General features: G+C 41.5%; 3 protein-coding genes across 3 annotated transcripts in view; all 3 read right to left on the bottom strand.

Moving 5' to 3' along the window:
* Positions 1 to 3373: 3373 nt before the first annotated feature.
* On the bottom strand, positions 3374 to 4734 carry LOC124153047. The gene is made up of 2 exons (XM_046526157.2): positions 4301 to 4734; positions 3374 to 4024 (listed from the first exon to the last, which is right to left on the bottom strand). The coding sequence occupies exons 1-2, from the start codon at positions 4411 to 4413 to the stop codon at positions 3487 to 3489; spliced, it is 651 nt and encodes a 216-aa protein (XP_046382113.2). The 5' UTR covers positions 4414 to 4734; the 3' UTR covers positions 3374 to 3486.
* Positions 4735 to 7195: 2461 nt separating this feature from the next.
* Positions 7196 to 24553, bottom strand: part of LOC124153042 — a 33803-nt gene continuing 16445 nt past the window's right edge. The window contains exons 9-14 of the mRNA XM_048399317.1: positions 19685 to 20278; positions 19193 to 19555; positions 17422 to 17527; positions 16960 to 17119; positions 11054 to 11112; positions 7196 to 7874 (exon numbers count right to left, since the gene is read on the bottom strand). Of these exons, the coding sequence (XP_048255274.1) occupies positions 7196 to 7874; positions 11054 to 11112; positions 16960 to 17119; positions 17422 to 17527; positions 19193 to 19555; positions 19685 to 20278 (1961 nt within the window). The remainder of the gene's footprint in view (positions 7875 to 11053; positions 11113 to 16959; positions 17120 to 17421; positions 17528 to 19192; positions 19556 to 19684; positions 20279 to 24553) is intronic.
* On the bottom strand, positions 16345 to 17521 carry LOC124153046. Its single transcript, XM_046526156.2, has 2 exons — positions 17422 to 17521; positions 16345 to 17119 (listed from the first exon to the last, which is right to left on the bottom strand). The coding sequence occupies exons 1-2, from the start codon at positions 17481 to 17483 to the stop codon at positions 16552 to 16554; spliced, it is 630 nt and encodes a 209-aa protein (XP_046382112.2). The 5' UTR covers positions 17484 to 17521; the 3' UTR covers positions 16345 to 16551.

Genomic DNA, 24553 nt, shown 5'->3' with positions numbered 1-24553 from the left:
CGACTGGGCCATCCGTGCCCCGAGGAAATAAGTTGACTTTCAAGACTTTGAATGACACTTAGAAGTGATACACATAATAAGAGAATATATGGATGTCAACTTCTTTATTATGAGGAACACAACGTTTCGGAGTATATGCTTACTCCTTCATCAGGTGAATGAAGGCTATGAGGCAGAGAGCATATTGTCCAGTTGTCCAGTTTTCCATAACCATGTATCCAGTGTCTTTTGCTCATCACCCATCAGCGGAAATTATCTGTTGGCCTCCCCTGTTAGTTTCCACCTTTGTTATCTTATTACTTTTGTTTTCCTTACATGTACATTTATATCCTCTCTGCCTCATGGCATTCATTCACCTGATGAAGGAGTAAGCATATTCTTCGACACGTTGTGTTCCTCATAATAAAGGGGGCACGGGAGGCCCAGTCGTCTAAGGCGCCGCGATTCGCTGTGCAGAGTTGCGTCCCTTTGGCACGCCAGAAACCTATGATTGTGGGTTCGAATCCTGGTTCGCCCCGATTATGTTTCTAGGTTTGTCAGCACCATACCCGTGCTCGTGGGTTTCACCGAAGTGGTAAACGTCTGATGTGACGTGCATCACTTCGGGCTTTCCTCCCACATTTAGCTGACACGCCGTGATATAACTGTAATACTTTTAAAAGCGGCGTTAAACCCAACTCACTCACTTCTCATAATAAAGAAGTTGACATCCATAAACTCTCTTCCGTAAGTTGACTTTGACCTCTCGAGAACAACAATACTACATGTACATCGCACATTGTTCGAATGATGTGGACGATGGCGCTCTGGAATACTGTTTCACTTTAAATTATCTGTAAGAATATTCGAAACTTCTTACACAGGCTCATTTATCTAGCTCAATGAAAATGTACCACATGATCCATAGGTTTCAATCAACTACTTTGATCTGGAAACTGTTCAAACAAACCTATTGTTTAGTTGCTTCATGATGCGGTCAAATGTGATACGACGTATACGTCCTACATACATTTGGATCGTGGTAGTTCTGTTTTCCAGTATATTACCCATAAGGTTAGAAATAACCGAGTTCATAAAAGTCGTATGTGCACTAGTGCAAATATAACTTCACGCCCACCAGTGCATTGTTTACATCATCTGGCCGGCATTGTTGACGTCATTCGAATCGTATTGTTACGTAAGGTCGGAATGGCGTCACACGAGAAACGACGTCATAGCTGAAGATAATTGACGTCATTCGACAATTTTAGCTTTCTAAGACGACGATCGTGATCAGTAGATTATTCTTTGAGGGGAACTCAAAAGGATTACGAAATAATGGGTAATAAAGAAATTATCACACTCGCATGTGTATCGTACTTATTTTACGAACTTCGTGTAAGAATTCATGTATTACCCTGACTCTCCCTCTCGCTCGGGTAATACACTCGTTTCGTAATATTAGTATGACACTCGTACCATAATATCACTATGACACATATGCTTGTATAATAACCAGGGGCACGGGTGGCCTAGTCGTCTAAGGCGCCGCTATTCGCAGTGCAGAGTTGCGTCCCTTGGGCACGCCAGAAACCTATGATTGTGGGTTCGAATCCCGGTTCGCCCCGATTATGTTTCTAGGTTTGTCAGCACCATACCTGTGCTCGTGGGTTTCACCGAAGTCGTAAACGTCTGAGACCTGCATCACTTCGGGCTTTCCTCCCACAATTAAGCTGACACGCCGTGATATGAATGGAATACTGTTAAAAGCGGCGTTAAACCCAACTCACTCACTCACTCACTCGTATAATAACCTCTATGTAACACCATCTAGAAGACGCTTTTTGTTCTTGCTAATACTTTTAACGGGATTTATATATGTGTGCATAATCCCACACAATGATGATATGTATTTCCTTGATGGATCAAGGCACTCAAAACGGAAATCCTCACACTGTGGCCAATCCTTAATACTAACATTTCGATGTCAAAGGCCGTGATAATGGCTTCAGCAGTGTCATGTGAATTACGAACTATGTACATTCTGATTTTAATAAATTCAAAGGGTTTTTTTTCAAAAAGTTAATATCTGGATTTGTGTGTTTAGGTGTAAATATGCCCTGAGAAAATTACCTTCAGTGTTGGAAGAAACGTGAATGAGCCAGTTTTAGTGATTGACTTAATTTAATGCCTGTAGCCCTCAACTCAAATATAAATATACTATAATGTAATAGCCGTATGTTCACTGAATCTGTGAGCTTGTGCTATGTTTTCTCTATTACCTCGGGATTGGACCAAGGTAATTTGAATTTCGATCGAAAGCGCATATAATAAGTTATTAATCAATTGCAAAATTGATAGTAAACGTTTTTCACAAAGAATAGATAGATGTTTATTCTGATTAGTCACTACACTGGTAGAAAGAAATAATACAAAGGGAATTTTATACATTTGTACATAGCAAACTCATGAGATGCAAAAACAAATAAGAAGACGAAAATAATATACATGGCTCAGTACACTGCATTAGTGTAATTGTTTATCCCATGATCACTTCAGACAATCAAGTAAAACAGATATACGTAAATACATGATGAGTAGTTGCTTCCAAAAACTTTAACCCCGAAATAAATTTTGGTAACACCCAAATATATTGCAATGGATGCAAGTGATTATTAATATAAACGGGGTCGTGAACCATAGCGTTATCAAGATATTTCAGAATATTTCATGTATTTTTTTATATCTCTGTTTTACCTGAAGGTATAAACTGGGAACGACTAAATGATTGATAAAGCAATATAAGAGATACATTTATATAAAGAGAAGTTGAAAGCGTGTGTGCATTTTTTATGGTATGCACCACTTTGGGATTTCGGGAAGGAATATATCCCCAGCACCCAATGCTTGTCATAAGAGGTGACATAATAGGTGTCGTGAGACTCTTTTAAATTCGGTTGATTGCGAGTGATCGTACCCGGTGGCGTTGATAGTTGCTTATGCTTTAAGTCTCTGGTTTTCCTAGTCCATATTCGTTAATTTCAAAGCCATCAAGATACAGATGACATATTACCGGCTGCCTTTTGTCACTGGTTTGCGTAGTCGATGCTCGTTTATTTCAAGACCGCTTCCGTGGTCTTGTGGTAAACGTCCGCCCGGAGAGCAGAAGGTCCGGGGTTCGATCTCCGGCCGCGTCATACCAAAAGACGTTAAAAGATGGTACTTGTTGTTACCCTGTCTGGCGCTCGGCATTATACTGTGTCTGAGTTGGGTATTCATTTATCTCAGTGAGCTAGCATTATAAATCGGCATCAGTCCGGACTAGTACAAGCAGCCACACACACACACACACACACACACACACACAAACACACACACACACGTGCATGGACGTCGCTATATAAATGCAATAATCTTGGACGAGACGTTTAACCCAATTTCACCTCACCTCGTTTATTTCAAAGACATCGTGATATAGATGATCATGACTTATTGCTAACTGTGGCATCAGTCAGTATTCCCTAACTCATTTGTATGATGCAGTTCATAACACGTGTCAGCTTTTGGACTTAAATAAGTGGCACTCACTTTTGATAAGTCGCAGTTTTGCTCAATGAATATGATCGAATCAGTTTTCCTTATCAATTCCTGGACTTCTGGCGATATAGTGATATCACATTCATCATGGACTGACTTTGACCTCAAACCGTCACCTTTGACATGTGATGTTGCACCCAACAACGACAACGATGACGTTGTGCTAGCTGTTGGCTCTGAAAGGGGTCTCTTGGTTGTCCTTGAGCGTCCAAGAACGTTCGGCTGTTCATCAATTGTTAATGGTTTCCTAATTTCATAATTCTTTCTTCGTAGTTGTATTACTTCGTTGTGAGTCGTCTTTGAGCAGGAGGATGTGGAATTTACATCTCTGTCATGTATTTCCCAGTACTTAGTTGTCCAGTCATTACTGTCGTGTTTATTCCCAGAGTTGCCAGCAGATCCTGGCTGTGTACTAGTTTCTGGAGGAGGCGACGTTGAGGAACCATGTCTGCAAACAGCAATTTCACAATGTAGGCAGATGTTGACGACAAGATGAGGAAGCATATGAGCCATTTTGGACCACCAGATATGACTTTGATAATAAACTTATCATACCTGTAATAAAGTGTCTTAAAATGTTGACAGATCCGTTCATATGAATGAAGATTATCCTTTTAAAGACAACAGTGATACATTGATACAATACGTTTATGTTTTGAAATCCATGGTACAAAAAGTTATATATAGCCTGAATTTGGCATTGTGGGTGAAATGATCTTCTCACCTTTCCACACATATCGGAAACCTTCGCAGGATGAATATCACAATTCCTAGAAAGATAACCATCGCCAGGATTCCAGTGGTAATTTCGAAAGTTGGTTCTCCTGTAGATAACATATAGATAGAAAAGGGCAGTTTTTATCATAATACAGGTGACCAATGCTCTAAAAACAAGTTAAACCGGAGCGGTATTCATACTCTGATTAATGTCAATCTCTCCGTCTATAGCAACTACTACTACTTCCAGACAATGGCAAATGTTGTATTGCCAAACGTGTTATGACTTATACTGAATCAATCTACTTCAATGATCCTGGATACAATATCAAATCATTTTCACATTCTGTACAGCAAGATCCTTAACCAAGTTCTCTGTTATATTGAAATGGACCCTTAAGTTGACTCATGGTCAAAACTGTAAATTCTTCCTGGTCCATTACAAAAACACAACCACAAGCGCACCATAGCTCCTGCATATTGCTTTTGAACAACACGAGACGTAACATATTGTGACGGAGATAGCACGACAGGAAGCAGAGGACCGAGTCTACAATAGTGCCTACTACCTGCAGTGCATACGGCTGGTTTGAGAAAACAAGAACTAAAATCTTAAGACTGTCTCTACAATATCTAATGCCTCCCAAATAGTTGCTTTTGATTCCACTATGGAATACCCCTTGACTTTGACTTATATATATTGTGTATTTCACCTTTCGTTCTAAAATACAACCTGCTGAACAACATTAAAATCAGAACGATCTCCCTTGGCTGCCTCACACAATGACCGATGCAGATCCGGGTTAGAATTGGTCTTGAGCAACATATGTTTGTCGTTGGAGGCGATTAGCGAAAACGGGTGGTCGAGCTCACTAACATAGCTCACACACACACACACACACACACACACGTGCATGCACATCGCATTATATACTGAGTCAAATTAAAAACTTCACATTTTTAAAAGTAATCCCATATATGATATACAACGGACAAATGTATCAGAGAAGGTAACTTTTAATCATTAATGTCCAAAGATGTATTTTTATTAACGGTGGTAACCATAATTTGTTCCAAGCACCTACGGTATTCGGTAATAACATCAACAGTTTAAATCATAAGTCCCAAGCACGAGAATCTGATGGCACACAAGTTCAGTAGCGTGTATGGCCACCATGTGCGTTGACAACTGCCACACAACGCCTCCGCATGGACCTTGTGATGCTTGTGAACACATGATTGGGAAGACGACGCCATTGTTGCTGCAAAATGGTGCCAAGATCTTGCAAATTCTGTGGTTGGTTCTGGAGAGTGCGCAGACTTCTGTCAAGAGCATCCCAGACGTGTTCGATGGGATTGAGGTCGGGAGACCTTGACGGCCGCATTCTGAAGGAAATTCCTTGTCAAAATTGGTGTGTGGGGTCTGGCATTGTCGTGTTGGAAAATCAAACCGGGTCCATGTGTTGCCATAAAAGGCAGAAGTTATGGTGCCAGTACCTGGTCGCAGTAAGCAGCAGCGTTGAGGTTGCCACGGATGACAAGAAGCCTGGAACGTGCATTGTCACAGAAAGCACCCAACACCATGACACTTCCGCCTCGAAATCTGTCAACTTCCTGTACACAACACTGGGCGTAACGTTCATGACGGCGCCTCCACACCCTCGCCCTACCATCAGCAAATCGAAGATTCAATCGGGATTCATCACTGAAGACGACTTGATTCCAATTCTTCTGAGTCCATCGTAAGTGTCGCTGTGCCCACAATTGACGTTGACGTCTGTGGAATTGAGTCAGAATCGGCCCGCAGTATGGCCGTCGTGCTTGAGGGTGAGCAGATCTCAGACGGTTTCGAACAGTTTGCGCACTCAGTCTACCCCTAAACAGTTTATTTCTGGTTGATGTAGCCGTCAAAAATCGGTTCTGGAGGTGAAGTAAGACAATCTGACGATCCTCTGCATGTGACGTCACACGTGGTCGACCTGGCCGAGGGCGATCAGCGGTTGTACCCGTTTGCTGTAGACGCGTCTGTAAATCATAAACAGTCCGTCGACTACAACCCATCGTCCTTGCGACTTCAGCTACGGACGTTCCCGTCTGAAACATGCCGATGGCACGTTCACGTTGCACATTTGAAAGGCGTGGCATGATAAATGGCCGTAAAGTCTTTTGTTTTCTTGTGTTTTTCTTTTTTTGTTAATGACTGCTAACAAGTATGGCTGAAAACACGTGCGGTATTATGGCCACGTGACCAGTTGCACGTGAAAAACCACTTTCGCCACTATAGTGCTGTGCACATGATTTTGATCGATTCACCTGCACCTGCACCTGATCGATTTATCTGAAGACAATACGTGGCCATTACTGTTTAAATACACAATAAGGGCCCACAATGATAACTGGTCAAAATGTTAAAATTTTAGGATTGTGAAGTTTTTAATTTGGTTCAGTATACATATAAGTGCAACGCTAAATGCTAAACCCCATTTCACCTCACCTCACCTCACCTCACCAGGCATTGCTGAGTGTGGCGGTAAACAACAAAAGAACCAACCTTTTAAGTCAAATATCAACCCGACATGTCTGAGACATCTACACCAATCAGCTCCATTGGGCGATCAATCATCTTTTATTCGTCAAAGCAGTGCACCATACATTACTGATAAACACCGGCCGTTTCTAGAAATATTCCGGGTATATCACGGCGGTTGACATTAAGAATATGTTTCACACATTGTACACACATGGAACATCTATAGGCCAACTACATTGTAACTACCCCACGGAGCAGCGTCCGATATATTTGGAGAATGATGTTATCGAAGTGACGTTTTCGTCTGTTGTTTGTCACACTGTGTACCATCATGATTTAACATACTGTTTCTATAAATTCTCCATTTTTCTTTTAATGATGATAACAATGCTCACCTAACTTTATACACTCCCCCGTGTCTTTATCACATCCATCTCCACAGTTGGGGGGACAGGTAACATCGCACTTGTCCCCTGTGTAACCTGGCTCACAGCTGCCACACTCCCCCGTGTCTTTATCACATCCATCTCCACAGTTGGGGGGACAGGTAACATCGCACTTGTCCCCCATGTAACCTGGCTCACAGCTGTCACACTCCCCCGTGTCTTTATCACATCCATCTCCACAGTTGGGGGGGCAGGTAACATCGCACTTGTCCCCTGTGTAACCTGGCTCACAGCTGACACACTCCCCCGTGATCCTATTACATCCATCTGCACAGCTGGAGGAACAAGGTGTTCTACAGTGTGGACCGTAATACCGGGGTTTCTGACATGGCCCTGTACAACCATCACCATAACGTTCACACTGTGTACAGGCTGTAGGACAGTTCACACCACAGTTATCTCCCTTCTTGCCGGCCACACATCCCTCTGCACACACAACCAGGCTGTTGTTCATCTGACAGCGAGAGTTGAGACAGGTGTCTGGACAGTCATGTTCACACTGTTTACCATAGAACCTGGAGTCCCGACACTGGAGACACTTTCCAGATGACGTCACATTGACACAGCGAGGTAGACACACACCGTCAACACAGATCACGTTGTAACTATCACAGGTGGAACATAGTGTGCTGGTAGAGGAAGCTGTCGATTGAGAACGAAATAATGTAAAGTACTGTTTTCAATTAACACACTAAATATTATGATGGTTCAGTTTTCACATTTTCTGAAAAAGTTACAGAGACTGTCTATGGTGTCAAGCCAAAGATAATGTATGGTTTAGTTCACATTAGACGAAATGAACATGTCTTATTTGTAAGTATCGTGAGTAGTATTTTATTTTATTTTGTATAGAGTAGCATTACCCCTTGGTGGAAAACAATCGTCATTCCTCTTTCTTCTCAGTTGTCCACTATGTAATACATGATGCTATCTATCGAGGCTATCCACACAATACACATGTACATGTACTGAACACCTTGAGAAAGCTTAAGATATATTGATGTGCTTATGTGTCATATACAAGAAACTACGTGGCCACTGATATTTTTTCTATATAACCGTAGTTCGTTATAAGCATATATACAGCATATTGGAGCAAATGGACGGGACAATAAAAATGTTGGTTACATCCGTCAGTTCGTTATAAGCGTTATAGTTTACTGACAGGTACATTTGGACGTAATGAAGCGTAACCATATTTTGGAGAGTGGCATTTAGGAAAATGTATTATGATATTGTAAATTTGCCAGTATATTGAAATGTTCCTTGGATAAATACTACTATTTACTTTTATGATCGCTACACGTCAATGGAAGTTGTTAACAAACCGGCTTCATATCTACGTGAGCAATCTAACCTTCATAAGCTTTCAGATAGTTTCTAATCTGTCCATGAGAGAGTATATGAGGATTATTGAGATGCATTAAGATGGTAGGACAGGTATTATGTAAAGGGATTTTTTGTAACAAGGCACATCCTCAGCATACAGTTGATACATTGGGATTTCTCTAAAAATAAGTCAGAAAACAAACCTGTTACTATGGATACCAGAACGATCAGCGTTACAGGCGTAACAATTCCACGTACGAAGTCTGTCAGGAGCATCATACTCATTTTCTAAATGAACAAAGAAAAACGGTTAATCAAGTTTAGGCCTCAAACAGCTGTCCTGTTTTGTCATCATCGACTACTGTGCTGTTTCATGTGCCAGTCTCATCTGTAGATCAGTAAATAAATATATGCTTGATGATGGACTGACAGTATATATTTTTCCAATTACAAAAACAAAGCAATATTCTTACCAGTATTTGACGGATTTCTCTGTAACCTGGACAAACTATAGCGTCCTTTATAAGCTATATGCAACATTGGGATATACCGAATCATTGACATACAAGAATGCAATTCCAACCTTTATCCAGTGACGAATTACGCTCCAAGGTTCGATTCAACACTTCATATGAATCACGCAACTAGCACATGTTTGACCTCAACATGCATGTGATAACACTAAGGTATTGTATCCCAAATAAAACAATCTGAATGAAGTACTGGGTTAAGAAACAATACGCTCGTTTCCGTACTCACGAAACAACAATTACATTGGGGATTTCTTATTCATCAAGACAAGAATCCCAAGAACATTTATTGATTGATGGATTGTTGTATAACGCCGCACATAGCACTATTCAGCGAGTCTGATGATCCGATCCCGTCAGTCGGCTCTAACGACAAGCATGGATTGCTGAAGACCAAATTAAAACCGGATCTATCCCAAGAAGACGTTGTTGCTGTACTGGATATTCTGTTTCACCTACCAGCTGCAACTGCGCAGATCTCGCTGGTTTACATATTTTTAACTCTCGAGCATTTCTGACGATCTTCCTAAAACGTGATACGAATAGACCACATAGCACCGCGTCAACAATGTCCGTGCCACTGGTGCAGTGATTATCAGGATGATCTTACCCTAACCTAAGAGTGTGAGTGAGTGAGTTTGGTTTAACGCCGCGTTTAACAGTATTACAGTTATATCGCGGCATGTCAGCTTAATTAACGTGGGAGGAACGCCCGAAGTGATGCAGGTCTCAGACGATTACCACTTCGGTGAAACCCACACGGGTATGGTGCTGACAAACCTAGAAACATAATTGGGGCGTACCGGTTTTCAAACCCACAATAGGTTTCCGGCGTGCGCAAGGGATGCAACTCTGCACAGCGAATCGCGGCGCCTTAGACAACTGGGCCACCCGTGCCCCAGATTTGATCACATGTTCAAGGTGTGGACATGCTGTATCGCCATGAAAGATCGAGGCACCTCTATAGCGATGAAAGGTCCTTATGAATAGTATCCTTATTGGGGGCCAATGTATGTGTATCGTTGTGCGTGTAACTGACCCTCGCAGTCGTTGTAGTGCTGCCGCAGACCATTATAAAGCGCATCTGCCCGAGGCAAGAGAGTTAATTGACTATAAAAGTCCAGTGTCCATCCTTGCCGAACTAGGCTGGTATTATGGAGTTACATTTTGGCTGGACTAACGAGTCTACGCATAGTCCAATCAAAATCTCGCAACGAAATCAAAATCCGGTTCGTAAACTGTCGTGCAAATTTCGGTCGATTGCAAGATTTGCAAAGCATGTACACCGCCAACTCGTTGTCAACAGATATTTTCCAAACCTTTTCATGTAGATGGAATCGGATTGGTCCATAGGAGAGGCTCATAAGGGACATAACTCATAATAACCACTGGTTGTGCTACGGTCGAGCCCAGGAATTCCAGGGTGGAAACTAAACTTTTAAAGTCAGTTAACACCCTTGCCTCGGGAAGATGTACAAAGCATTACCAAATCTATTATTATTTAATTATACACTACAGCAGCTTACTCAATACATTCCTGGCGCCGCCTGTAAACACGCCTACATCACTGAGAAAGGCACTGAAGCTGCTCTCATAGGATTTCAGAACTGACGACTACTGACGTTGATGAATTGGCTTTACGTGATGTCAGTGGTGATGAAATTGCTGGACCAGCAGAATGTGACCTACTTTTTATGGCGGTCATGACACACTGGCGTATATGGCATCATCATGTTCGTCTTCATCCTGCATCTGTGTTGTGACGAATAGTATTTTTTTCCGTGACGAATAGTGTTTGAGCATATACAAATATAAGCGACAAATCAAGACTATCAGAAAAAGTGTTTAGTCCAACAACCACCTGAGCTTCCTACTCCGTTGCCGAGATAGCAACCTTGTTCCCAGAGGTTTTCAATTTTCTTCACCCGTCCACAAGATCCTCCATCATGCCAGTTGCAGAATAATCAAACATCAGATCCAGCACCTAGGCAAACAAAAGGCCCACTTCCATCAGTGCTAATTACCTCCGGCCTCCAGTTTGCCCAGTGCCCGTTACCTATTACTTATCTATGATAACTTCCATACCATCAGCGCTAGTTACTGTAAAATGTTGGCTTCCATTGTCTATTGCTAAATCACCTATCAGCGCCAATCATCTGTTGGCTTCCCTTGTTAGTTTCTACCCTTTGTTATTTTCCACCTTTTGTTATCTTATTAATGTTGTTGTCCTTACATGTACATATATATGCTCTCTGCCTCATAACATTCATTCACTTGACTCAATACAATATCAGGCTCTCAAACTAATTACACGCACCCAACATGGCACCTCCTACACCTCACTTCAGGCCTTAACAGGAGAAATGCCACTAAGTCTACGCAGGGAACAGCTAAGCTTAAATTTCTGGGCCGCGTCCCAATCAAACCCTCTCATCCAAAACTTAATAAACCAAAACATCAGCCCCAAAAACCAAGCTCTAGCTCGTCAACACCCCTTACTTACCCCAATATCCCAAAGAATAACAAACTACCTCAATGAACACCAAATTAAAAATCTTAAACAAAACTGCAAACAATCGAATATCTTCACCCCTAAATTTAAAATACCCAAAATAGACACAACACTAGCTAGCTAAATAAATAAACAAACCGACCCAAACATAGCTAAAACTACCACACTAGCGTACATACACGAAAATTGGCCAAATTGGTGTCACATTTACACGGACGGATCCTCACATCCGACCTCAAAACATACAGGTTTCGGAGTCCATACCACACAACCAACTAAAACCACACAATCCTTCCGACTCCCAAACAACCAATCAATATTCACGGCAGAACTAATGGGCATGGCCTCAGCCCTCCATAATCAAGAATCCAAAAAACACAAAAGAATCCTAATACTTACCGACTCCCTGAGTGGACTGCAAGCCCTCCAAAACAAAAATACCAAAAACCGACCTAAATTAATAAATCAAATACTTAAAAGCTCCAACGACCTAACTAAGGCAGGCAAACAAATAACCTTCTTGTGGATACCCGCCCACGTAGGAATATACGGTAATGAAAACGCCGATAAAGCAGCTAAACTATCCCTCAAAATCCCAGAAATAAGCTTAAACTTACCCATCTCAAAATCAGAAATTAAAAGTGTAAACAAGCAAAAAATCACAAAAAAATGGCATAACCTATATCTAAACTCAAATAGCCAAATCAAAAAAGTGCTCAGCAAACCACTAACCAAACCAAAAATTCTCCATCCATCCAAAAAAATCGACAAAGTAATCACTAAACTCCAAACAGGACACACCTGCAACCTAAATAACCACCTAAAAAATTTTTAAAAACACACTACAGGTAACTGCCCACACTGCAAACAACCAGAAACCCCAGAACACGCACTCATCCACTGCACACACTACCTAACACATCGAACCGCATTACAAACCACCCTCAATCTAAACAAGGCTCTAACTCTAGAAGCAATACTAAACCCACAAAATAAACTAGAAAACTTCAAGGCCTTAGGCGTATTCTTAATAAAAACGGAACTAATAAAACGCATCTAAAAACACAATAACCTACCAAATCAAAATCACATAAACAAACAAACATCCACCATACCCAGCTCCTTTAGTTCTCCTCCCCAATCCCATCGGCATCTATTCCAAATCTCAAAATTCCCAAATTCTATATAAGCAACCCCTAAACCCCCCCTCTTGGGTTGCACAGACCACTTTCGCCCCTTTCGGAAACACATTAAATGGCCTGGCCGGGCCCAAGTGCGAAATACGCATCAGTCGGAAAGCGCACGTTAAATCTCCAAAGTAAGTAAGTAAGTAAGTAACATTCATTCACCTGTTGAAGGAGTAAGCATATACTCCGACACGTTGTGTTCCTCATAATAAAGAAGTTGACATCCATATATTCTCCTTGTGTGTATCCAATTTAAATGCCTTTCAAAGACCTTTCCATGTTCGTAAGTAATCTCTGCCAAAAAGAATTCGATTTACCATTCCGTCATCAAGAGCAAGTGCTTGTGAATCCCTATCAAATAATGATGATATCAGGTGTTCCAGAAAAGGTTAGCGTATCCTGCCCCACCGGTGGTACCCGGCAGAGTTGTTTTGTACCGCTGCCACAGCCTCCCAATAACGAGCTTATAACGGCACGACGTGCTGCCCCGTTAATACGCTGTTGTGTGACTGGATGTTTTTCTATAACGTGATATGTCTGGTTTGTTTCCTTGACGCCGTCGCATAAAGCGACAAACAACATTTCCACCATGATAAAAAAAAGTAGAATTCATTGTACGATTCCGACTATCAACTAGTGTTTATGAATCACTATCAAATTGTGATGATACCAAGCGTTCGCGAAAAGGTGGGTGTATCCTCCCCCTCCAGTGACACAATGTTATATATGTCCTTCACGTGTCTACCATGAAGCTTTACTGAGGCCTTGAATGTTGTAATACTTTCAGACAACTACAGTAAACTACGGTTATAACGAACACGCTTATAACGAACTGACGGATATAACGAACTCACTTTTTAGTCCCGACTATTTGCTGTGTTATGCTGTATATATGCTTATAACGAATTACTGTTATAACAAACTAAAATTAGTAGTCCCTTTGAGTTCGTTATAACCGTAGTTTACTGTATTGAGCAACAGTCATAAAATCCAGCTTGAAATAACTGTAACCTTATATGCTAGACCCAATTCATTTTGCCAATAACGTCAAACGCCCCCTGCATATGGTAACAAGCAGAAGGATATGTATTTTTGCTAAACCTAAATAATCTAATAAACGCGCACATGTATAATAGTTACAGAAGGGACATCTTCCCAGCTCTCCTAAAACTAGAACTGTATATGTTCTTATTAGAAAATAACTATAACTAATGCCGTGAATCACGACGTTGTTTCTGTGTATGTTGGTTTAAATGCAATGTGATACCGAGGGCTTGGATTGTCTAAGAAAACATCGAAAAACAGGCTCTATACATTATAAGCCAATTTAACATATCATACAGAATGAAAATACCCCAAATTTTAATTCAACCTCATTCGTAACCTCATGGTTATATCATTACTACCTTTAATTGCTATGTAAATAATACTTTTAACATGAGCTCTGAGAGTGTTCATATACATGGAAAAAAACATGGACAGGGGATTTAATGTGCACAGTTATTTTATTTATCTCTGTCTACTCACAGTTCCTGCTCAAAACGTAATTTGAAACAAACGAAGCGTTTTCAGGTAAGGCTTTTATTTACGTAGGTTACATTAATTAAAATAACACAGAACATAAATCCAGCGCATATTTTTTTAGGAAAGGGTATGGGCACTCTCATTTTTAAAATGCGCATTTATGTCTAAAATCAAGAGCTCGCATTGTTTTCATGTCGCATTAAATTCCTGTTTTACAGTATCCAATAAACGGAGCACTTGTCGCTTTACTGTTACTCTTAACGAGATATAAATATGTGCGTGTTTTTCAAAGACAAATGTATTCCTACACAGTAACGGTATTTATTTCCTCAATGAATAAGTGAACTCAAACCGGAAATATCCACACTGCGGCCTGTCTGTCCTTCATAAATAATAACGCGATATGTATGTAATAATTCAATGTGGAATGTGCTTCGATATCAACGGTCCGTGGTAACGACTTCACATATAGCAGTCTAGTCCTGCACCATGACCGTGGAATATATTTTTTTTATTTTTTTTAAATAATCTAGAAATGCATACAAAAGCAAGTCTAGCCAACTCAAGCTAGCTCTATTCCACATTCTGAAATCAGCATAGGGAATTTTTTTATATTTTTAGAGTCAAGAAGGACACTGTGTAATATAAGATTTCAGAGACTAAATGTTAGTCTAATAGCAGTCATGTGAAATATAAACCATGTACATCATGGATGAATTCAATGTTTTACTATGCTATGTTTAAACGATGCTGAACGTGACGGTTCAAGTCAGGATTTGGCAGTTCAGGTGTAGATGTATCCTGGGACAAACATCTTAAGTGTTTGTATAAAATTGAATGGTGGCACGTGGTCCTGTGCACGGCGCACAGGTCACAAATCAGGTGTTAAGAAACGTCGGTCGCGGAGAGTCCTTTCATGGGTGACCGCGTTTCGGCAGCTTGGCTTGCTCACCCAGCAGTGAATGGGTACCCGGTAGGATGAGATGGCAATGTGGTTGTTAACCTTCTGGCGCCTAACAGACAGCTTGGGTTGAATACTGTGCACAGTGATCCAACTTTGAGCATACCCATGGGTGCGCAATATAAATAGCCGCCTATTATTATTATTATTATCATTATTATTATTATTATTATTATTATTATCATCATCATCATCATCATCATCATTATTATTATTATTAATGCTCCAGTTTGAGTAATTCTCAAGTTGCATTCCTTTACCCCCCTACTCAAATCCAAAGATTGTTCAGATCAATAACCACGACATGTCCTGCATGTGCAAGCAGGTGTGTTTAGACGTGATGCACATATGCCCATGGACGTTTTGAATCAATGTCACCCGGGATCGGAAATACATTGAACACAGGTTCAGACACGAAGTAATACAAAGGGTTTTTATAAGACATTTGTACATTGGGGAGAATATTAAACGCAGAAACAGGTCATATATTAAAGTGCATGGCTTAAGACAATGCATTCAATTCAATTAGTTCAGTTGCTAATCCCATATTCATTTTAGGCATTTTTTGTAAAATACAGAATGAGTAGTTGATTGTCAAAATAAATCATTTAGCAACCCAAAAACATAACTATGATAAAACACAAATATATTGCGATGGAGGTCACAGTGACTTATATATACAAGGTCGTGAAATATAGCGTTATCGTGACTATTTCAGACTATTTCAATTAATTTCATATCGATTTTTTATATGAAGATCTTGACTGGGAAAGACTCGTATGATTGATATAACAAAATGGTATTTACATTTATACTTAGAGTGAGTGAGTGAGTATGGTTTTACGCCGCTTTTAGCAATATTCCAGCAATATCACGGCGGGGGACACCAGAAATGGGCTTCACACATTGTACCCATGTCGGGAATCGAACCCGGGTCTTCGGCGTGACGAGCGAACGCTTTAACCACTAGGCTACCCGACCGCCCCTTATACTTAGAGATCCTGGAATCATGTTTGGATTCCGTGAAGGAATAGATCCTAAGCACCCCATACGAGGCGACAAAATAGGGATCAGGTGGTCAGGCTCTTTTAAATTTGATTGATTGCGAGGCATCGTTACCGATGGCGGCGATTGTTGCTCATGCCTTCAGTCACTGGTGTGCGTAGTCAATGCTCGTTTATTTACAGACATCGTGATATAGATGACATATTGCTGACTGTGGCTTTAATTGTTGTTCCCTCACTCACTTGTGTGATGATGACATGTGTCAGCTGTTGGACTAAGATAAGTGGCACTCACTCTTGACAAGTCGCAGTTTTGCTCAATGAATATGATCGAATCAGTTTTCTTTATCAATTCCTTGACTTCTGGCGATATAGTGATGCCACGTATATCATGGGCTGACTTTGATCTTAAACCGTCACCTTTGACATGTGACGTTGCACCCAACAAGGACAACGATGATGTTGTGTCAACTGGTGATTCGGACAGGTGTCTCTTGGTTGTCCTTGCGCGTCCATGAACGTTCGGTTGTTTATCAACTGATAATGGTTTACTAATTTCATAATTCTTTCTTCGTAGTTGTATTACTTCGTTGTGAGTCTGTGAGCAGGATGATGTGGAATTAACATCTCTGTCATGGATTACCCAGTATTTTGTTGTCCAATCATCCCTGTCGAGGAGATCCCCCGAGCTGCTTGTAGGCCCTGGCTGTGTCCCTCCATTATTGTCGTGGAGATCCCCTGAATCACCAGCTGGGCCCGGCTGTGTCCGACCTTCCGGAGGAGGCGACGTTGAGGAGGCACGTCTGCAAAACAGTTATATCACTGTGTAAGTAGATGCTGAAAAAAGGATTAGGCATCATAAGAGCAATTTTGGCCCACCAGATATATGCCTTATCTAATAAACATAATTAGCATAACTATTATAATTAAAGTCTTGAAATGTTGTCAGATGTGTTGAAAAGAATGAGGACATGCCTTTTAAAGACAATTATCACATCACCAAGTCATACAATGATGAAATGCGTTTGCGATTTGGTACCAGTGACATGACACAGTAGTTTTCTGTAGCCCCTATTTGTCATTGCTTGTGAAGTAATCTTCTCACCTTTCCACACGTTTTGATAATCGTTGCAGGATCAATATCCCCATCACCAAAATGACAATCATCGCCAGGATTCCAGTGGTTATTTGGAAAGGGGAAATTTGTCCTCCTGTAAATAACAAAATATAGATCAGAACTCAATTTATCATAATACAGACAAGCAATGCGCTTCTAACAAGCTCATACAAAATCCAAAGGGGTATCCATACTCCGTTCTCTATCACATGAAGGCAATGTCAGATGTCGTACTGTCCAACTCGTTATGGTATATACTAAACAGGACTTACACTATGATATCGTGTTGACATTTTATACAGTCAGTATATACCCTGTTATTTTGAATTGGACCTTTAAAATTACTCATGGTCAAAACTGTTAATTCTTCCTTGTCCATTAAAAGTCTCAACAACAATCTCAACAGAGCTCAATCAAATTGCTTCAGTATAACACGAACAGCAGGATATCAAAACTAAAATAGAACGATGGGCACCGGAATAATGTACGGCAATAAATGACAAAACGCATAAGAGAACATGGTTTGAGAACACAAGAGTAAACACTGCCTCCCTCATAAGGGACGAAGCGATAAAAATATCGATTCTGTTCAATCATAAATGACCTATTCAGGGGTAATATTGATCCCGTTATGGAATAGCCCTTAACCGCGTCAAAAATATATTACATACTTTATCTTTCTTTCTTGTCCAAAATACAACCTGCTGAATTAACGTTATGTCAGATTAAAATCAGAAGGCCCTCCCTAGCCTACCTTACAAAGAATTCAAGTTAGCCTGCTATTAGAATAGTTCAATGTCAACAATAGTCATCCGGATTTATATTTGACATATAGACATATCCATCCCACTGGTCGACGAATCACTGTCTGTTATTCGTCATTTCAGGGCAATCAATATACCGATAAACACCAGACGAGGCATTATTTCGTTGCTTGGTGTTTGAAATGAGTGATTGCGTTTGGTTCTTCGATGCCATTTAGAAATTTGAAACACGAAATTGTAGGCAACTCTACTGAGTACATAGTGTATTGGAAAATGATACTGAATTGTCAAAGCGACGTCATGATTAAACATTGTTATCATTACCACAGAAGATTAACAGAAGGAAAATGCTTGGTCATGCATCACTTTATATACTCCCCCATGACTTTATCACATCCATCTCTACATTTTTGGGTGTGGGTGGCAGGTAACATAACATTTGTTCCTAGTGTAACCTGGCATACAGGGGTGACGCTCTCCGATGACACTATGACATACATCCGCGCAACTGGAGTTCACAGAGTGGACCATAAGTTCGGGTGTTCTGATATGGTCCTGTACAACCATCACCACAACGTTCACACTGTGTACAGGCTGTAGGACAGTGCGCACCACAGTTATCTCCCTTCTTGTCGGCCACACATCCCTCTGTACACACAACACGGGTGTTGTCCACCTGTCATGCCCCCCTGTGTCGTCATCACATGCATCTGTACAGTCAATCGTACAATAAGCATATGTTGCTGGAGACCTATTCTATCCCGGAATCCCAACGGATTAGTCCATGTAGACTTTATGTTGACATGGCCCTCTTCAATCAGTTTCCGTATTCCAAGGTAAAGACAGAGTAACACAAATAATCCCTATCGTATTTCTAGTATCACAACTGTCACAATCCCCTCTGTTTGTGGCACTAGCAAGTGCATAATATAACTACTTTCAATGTGGTTATTCCAATGTGGGATTGCAATGAATAAAATAATTATGGAACTTACCGGTCACGATGCACCCACCGTCTTGATGACATCTTTCCCTACAGGTGATAGGACAGGAGATATTACAATACTCCCCACTGTTTCCGGGATTACAACCCTCACACTTTCCGGTCTCCTTATCACATCCACCTCTACAGCTGAAGGGACAGGCACCATTACAGTTCTTCCCTCTGTAACCCGACACGCAGCTGTCACACTCCCCCGAGTCTTTATCACATCCATCTGTACAGTTGGGGGAACAGGTAACATCACACCTGTCCCCTGAGTAACCTGGCTCACAGCTGCCACACTCCCCCGTGTCTTTATCACATCCATCTCTACAGTTGGGGGGACAGGTAACATTACACTTGTCCCCTGTGTAACCTGGCTCACAGCTGCCACAGTACTTCCCTATATAACCTGGCTCACAGCTGTCACACTCCCCCGTGTCTTTATCACATCCATCTCTACAGGTTGGAGGACAGGAAACATTACACTTGTCCCCCATGTAACCTGGCTCACAGCTGTCACACTCCCCCGTGTCTTTATCACATCCATCTCTACAGGTTGGAGGACAGGAAACATTACACTTGTCCCCCATGTAACCTGGCTCACAGCTGCCACACTCCCCCGTGTCTTTATCACATCCATCTCTACAGGTTGGAGGACAGGAAACATTACACTTGTCCCCCATGTAACCTGGCTCACAGATGTCACACTCCCCCGTGATCCTATTACATCCATCTGTACAGCTGGAGGAACAAGGTGTTCTACAGTGTTGACCGTAATACCGAGGATTCTGACACGGTGCTGTACAACCATCACCATAACGTTCACACTGTGTACAGGCTGTAGGACAGTTCACACCGCAGTTATCTCCCTTCTTGCCGGCAACACATCCCTCTGTACACACAACACGGCTGTTGTCCATCTGACAGCGAGAGTTGAGACAGGTGTCTGGACAGTCATGTTCACACTGTTTACCATAGAACCTGGAGTCTAGACACTGGAGACACTCTCCAGATGACGTCACATTGACACAGCGAGGTAGACACACACTGTCAACACAGGCCACGTTGTTACCGTCACAGTTGCTACAAGGTGTGCCTGAATGGGAAACTGTCGATTAGGAACGAAACAGCGTATTGTACTGAATATAATTAACAAGTTAAACATCTTCAATACTATGATAGTTCAGTATTCACCTTTTCTGTATGTGAAACATTCATAGAGGAATGGAAGAGTGAAACTTGTCATTATGTACCCTTATATGTGCTTGTGTCTCAGTCAGTCGTAATGGTTTTGTTTGGATAACATGAGCAGTTTTACACATTATGTTAAAACATATGCATATTGACTTTCTACAAGCTTTCGTTTTTCTTTCATAGTCTTTCAAACTCTTGGTATACTTTCTTTTGGACAATAGTATACTTCAGCTAACCTTAAAATCTTTCAGATAGTTTCTAATCTGTTCATAAGAGCTGCGTGCAGGATATTGAGGTGCACTAAGATGGTAGGACAAGTATTATGTATAGTTAATATATGTAATGTGCTGCATCACAGCTGATACTTTAGGATTTATCTCCCAATAAATAAGAACACAAACCTGCTATTGTTGATACCAGAAGTACCAGTGTCACAGGCGTAACAACTCCACGTACAGAGTCTGTTAGGAGCATCATACTCTTTTCTAAAAGAACAAAGAGAAACAAATCTGGTACATCAAGTTAAGGCCTCACAAAACTGTCCCGTGCCTATTCAATATATACAAAACGTCAACGCCAGAGAATAACCAGTCTCGATTATCTGCTGAAACAGACTTCATTTGGCGTAAAAGGCAAATAGTGGGGGGAAAATCAGTGATGACGCCAGGTGTTCGCGAAAAGTGTAATATGTTACAATGTGTGTTTAATGTGTTCAGTGTGCTAGAATCAGTTGATCAGTAAATAGATAAATCTATGCTACATAATGGACTTATAGTATGTTATGTACTCGCAAATTATCATCACATCATATAAAGTAATACTCTTACCAGTAAATCTGACGGGTCTCTCTGTTGCGAGCGTCCTCAAGCGTTGAATGTACTGAATTATGAAAGACAAGGATGCAGTCACTCCCTTTTTTCAGTAGCACATTATTATACAATACTAGTTTCGATTGACGTATGGATCACACTACTATCACATGTATGCATAATTTGAATAGGCATGTTATTTATAGCTATCTGCTTTAGGCAGAGACTTCTTATGAATATGTCGCTTATATTATATTGTATATTACCCTCTATTATATAAGTCAGTATATATCACACGTCAGTGAGTGGTGTATGTATGCATTTTCGTGCACACATATATGTGTAACTGCACCACATTGCGTCACTAAATTCAAGAATAATCAAAAGCCTATGATACTGAAATGATACATGAACTCACCTCTATTGAACGAGTATGTTTACGTCGTTCATGAAAAGGGGGTGAGTGAGTGAGTGAGAGAGTGAGTGAGTGAGTGAGTGAGTGAGTGAGTGAGTGAGTGAGTATGGTCTTACGCCGTTTTTAGCAATGTTCCAGCAATATCACGGCGGGGGACACCAGAAATGGGCTTCATGTCGGGAATCGAACATAGTTTCAAGTGCCTATTGCCATCTGCAACTGTTAATAAAGCAATACAGATTATGTTTGGGCGTGACGTTTTGTGACCATGCATACAAATCTTAAAGTTGTCACAATTTGGGTCAGTTTTTACATGATGTTGTATCATCTGTCCTTGGATACCTATTGTTTCCGTTAATCTAAATGAATGTTCATCATCGTGATTATGGAAGGGTTTGTCGCTTATATTTACATAATAGGCGTTACTTAGACAGGGTCTAATCGCTTATTTCTATTATTGAAACATGTAGTACAATTGAATGGACATGTCTGGTGACAGTAATCCTTTCATTTATTCCCATCTATGCAGTCAGGGAAAGTTGCCAGTGTTCATCACAAAGTTCATCCAAAGGTGGCATGCGTGGTGTTAATATCAAGAGCAATTGCAGTACCTCCCTATCTAACCTTTCATGCATCTGTCAAACTCATTAAGTGTCTTTGTCGCAGCCATCTCTACACCTTCCTGGACACCGTTTCGAATACAGTGTTGCGCAGTAACGAGGATTGAAACACTTGTCTAAACACGCATTACCACGACGCTCACATTGTCGTATAAAATGCGCCCCACTGTGTTGCAAAATGAATATATTTCTCAACGTTTTCAACATAATCAGTAATAGAACTCTCATGTCACTGGGTTTTCTGGTTCATCGATCACGTGATCGTCTTTTTGTTTACAGGCTGACGTCGCATGGAAGGAGTACTGCTGCACTGCGTCAGGCAATAGATACTTACTTTTTTATGCAAATTGTATGAATGGCGGGTGCTACCGGTAGGGCAGGGCATGCTACTCTTTTCGCTGCTTCACCTGGTGTCATCACTTATTTTCAGTCATCGTATCGACATTGAGTGGATCGATGCTCATGATGTCAATCACTGGCTTGTCTGGTCTAGATTCGATTATTTACAGACCACCGTCATATAGCTGGCGACAAAAACAAATGCTGGCCACACATCTCTCTGAACAACATTGGTGTCGCCAATCTCACAGCTAGATTTGAGATATGTGTCTGAACACACATGCACATAGACTGTACCTGTGCCCGCTCCCTTACGTTGCGAGACTAAATAATATATCAAAACAGTAAGTAGGATTTATATTTCGTTCAGTTTAATCACGTGTTTCAAGACATTCCACAAGTGTATTGTAAGACTGAGTTAACACGTGTAAACACAGATGAAATCTGCGCTGATTATTGTGAGGTGTGGTGTTTCTGTCGTAGAAGTCGCAAATTATGCCTCCATCACTAATGTGAGCAGACTGCAGCAACTGCGCATGCAAGCCATGAAATGTTGAAAGCCGATTGCGTTGCTCTACAGGATACTGTAACCAGCAGTTGCACCTGACGTGAATCTACGGTCAGGGGCGTGATATGGCGTCGCCGTAGGACGAACATGGTGGAGGTGAGGTGAAATGGGGTTTAACATCGCGTCCAAGATTATTGCACGTATATAGCGACGTGCATGTACGTGTGTGTGTTTGTGTGGCTGCTTGTACTAGTCCGGACTGATGCCGATTTATAGTGCTAGCTCACTGAGATACCATGCCGCAGTTTAACATGAACACCCCACTCAGACACAGTAAAATGACTCCGAGCCGACCAGTCCTTCCTTTAGCCCCTTAATGCCGAGCGCCAGACAGGGTAACGACAAGTACCATCTTTTAACGTCTTTTGGTATGACGCGGTCGGGGATCGAACCCCGGATCTTCTGCTCTCCGGGCGGACACTCTACCACTAGACCACGGAGGCGGTCCTGAACATGGTGGAGGAAGAGCAACTTGTTTGAGAGTAGTGTACTGCTAAATGCCCTATGCTGAGCAACAGGATTGCTTATTCCTATGCCCAAAGACAGATATAATTAATAGGGCACCAACGCCCGCTTGTGGCTGATGTGGTAGTGAGCACAGCACAGTTGTGTGTACAGCACAGTAGTGTGTACAGCACAGTAGTGTGTACAGAACAGTAGTGTGTACAGCGCAGTTGTGTGTACAGAACAGTAGTGTGTACAGAACAGTAGTGTGTACAGAACAGTAGTGTGTACAGCGCAGTTGTGTGTACAGCGCAGTTGTGTGTACAGCGCAGTAGTGTGTACAGCGCAGTTGTGTGTACAGCGCAGTAGTGTGTACAGCACAGTTGTGTGTACAGAACAGTAGTGTAACAGAACAGTAGTGTGTACAGCGCAGTTGTGTGTACAGCACAGTTGTGTGTACAGCACAGTAGTGTGTACAGCGCAGTTGTGTGTACAGCGCAGTTGTGTGTACAGCGCAGTAGTGTGTACAGCACAGTTGTGTGTACAGAACAGTAGTGTGTACAGAACAGTAGTGTGTACAGAACAGTAGTGTGTACAGAACAGTAGTGTGTACAGCGCAGTTGTGTGTACAGCGCAGTTGTGTGTACAGCGCAGTAGTGTGTACAGCGCAGTTGTGTGTACAGCGCAGTAGTGTGTACAGCACAGTAGTGTGTACAGCGCAGTTGTGTGTACAGCGCAGTAGTGTGTACAGAACAGTAGTGTGTACAGAACAGTAGTGTGTACAGCGCAGTTGTGTGTACAGCACAGTTGTGTGTACAGCACAGTAGTGTGTACAGCACAGTTGTGTGTACAGCGCGGTTGTGTGTACAGCGCAGTTGTGTGTACAGCGCAGTAGTGTGTACAGCACAGTTGTGTGTACAGAACAGTAGTGTGTACAGAACAGTAGTGTGTACAGAACAGTAGTGTGTACAGCAGAGTAGTG

This window comes from Haliotis rufescens, unplaced genomic scaffold (genome assembly GCF_023055435.1).
Source record: "Haliotis rufescens isolate VD_foot unplaced genomic scaffold, xgHalRufe1.0.p SCAF_2, whole genome shotgun sequence".
NCBI lineage: Eukaryota > Metazoa > Mollusca > Gastropoda > Lepetellida > Haliotidae > Haliotis > Haliotis rufescens.
This window is presented reverse-complemented; position numbering and strand designations above follow the sequence as displayed.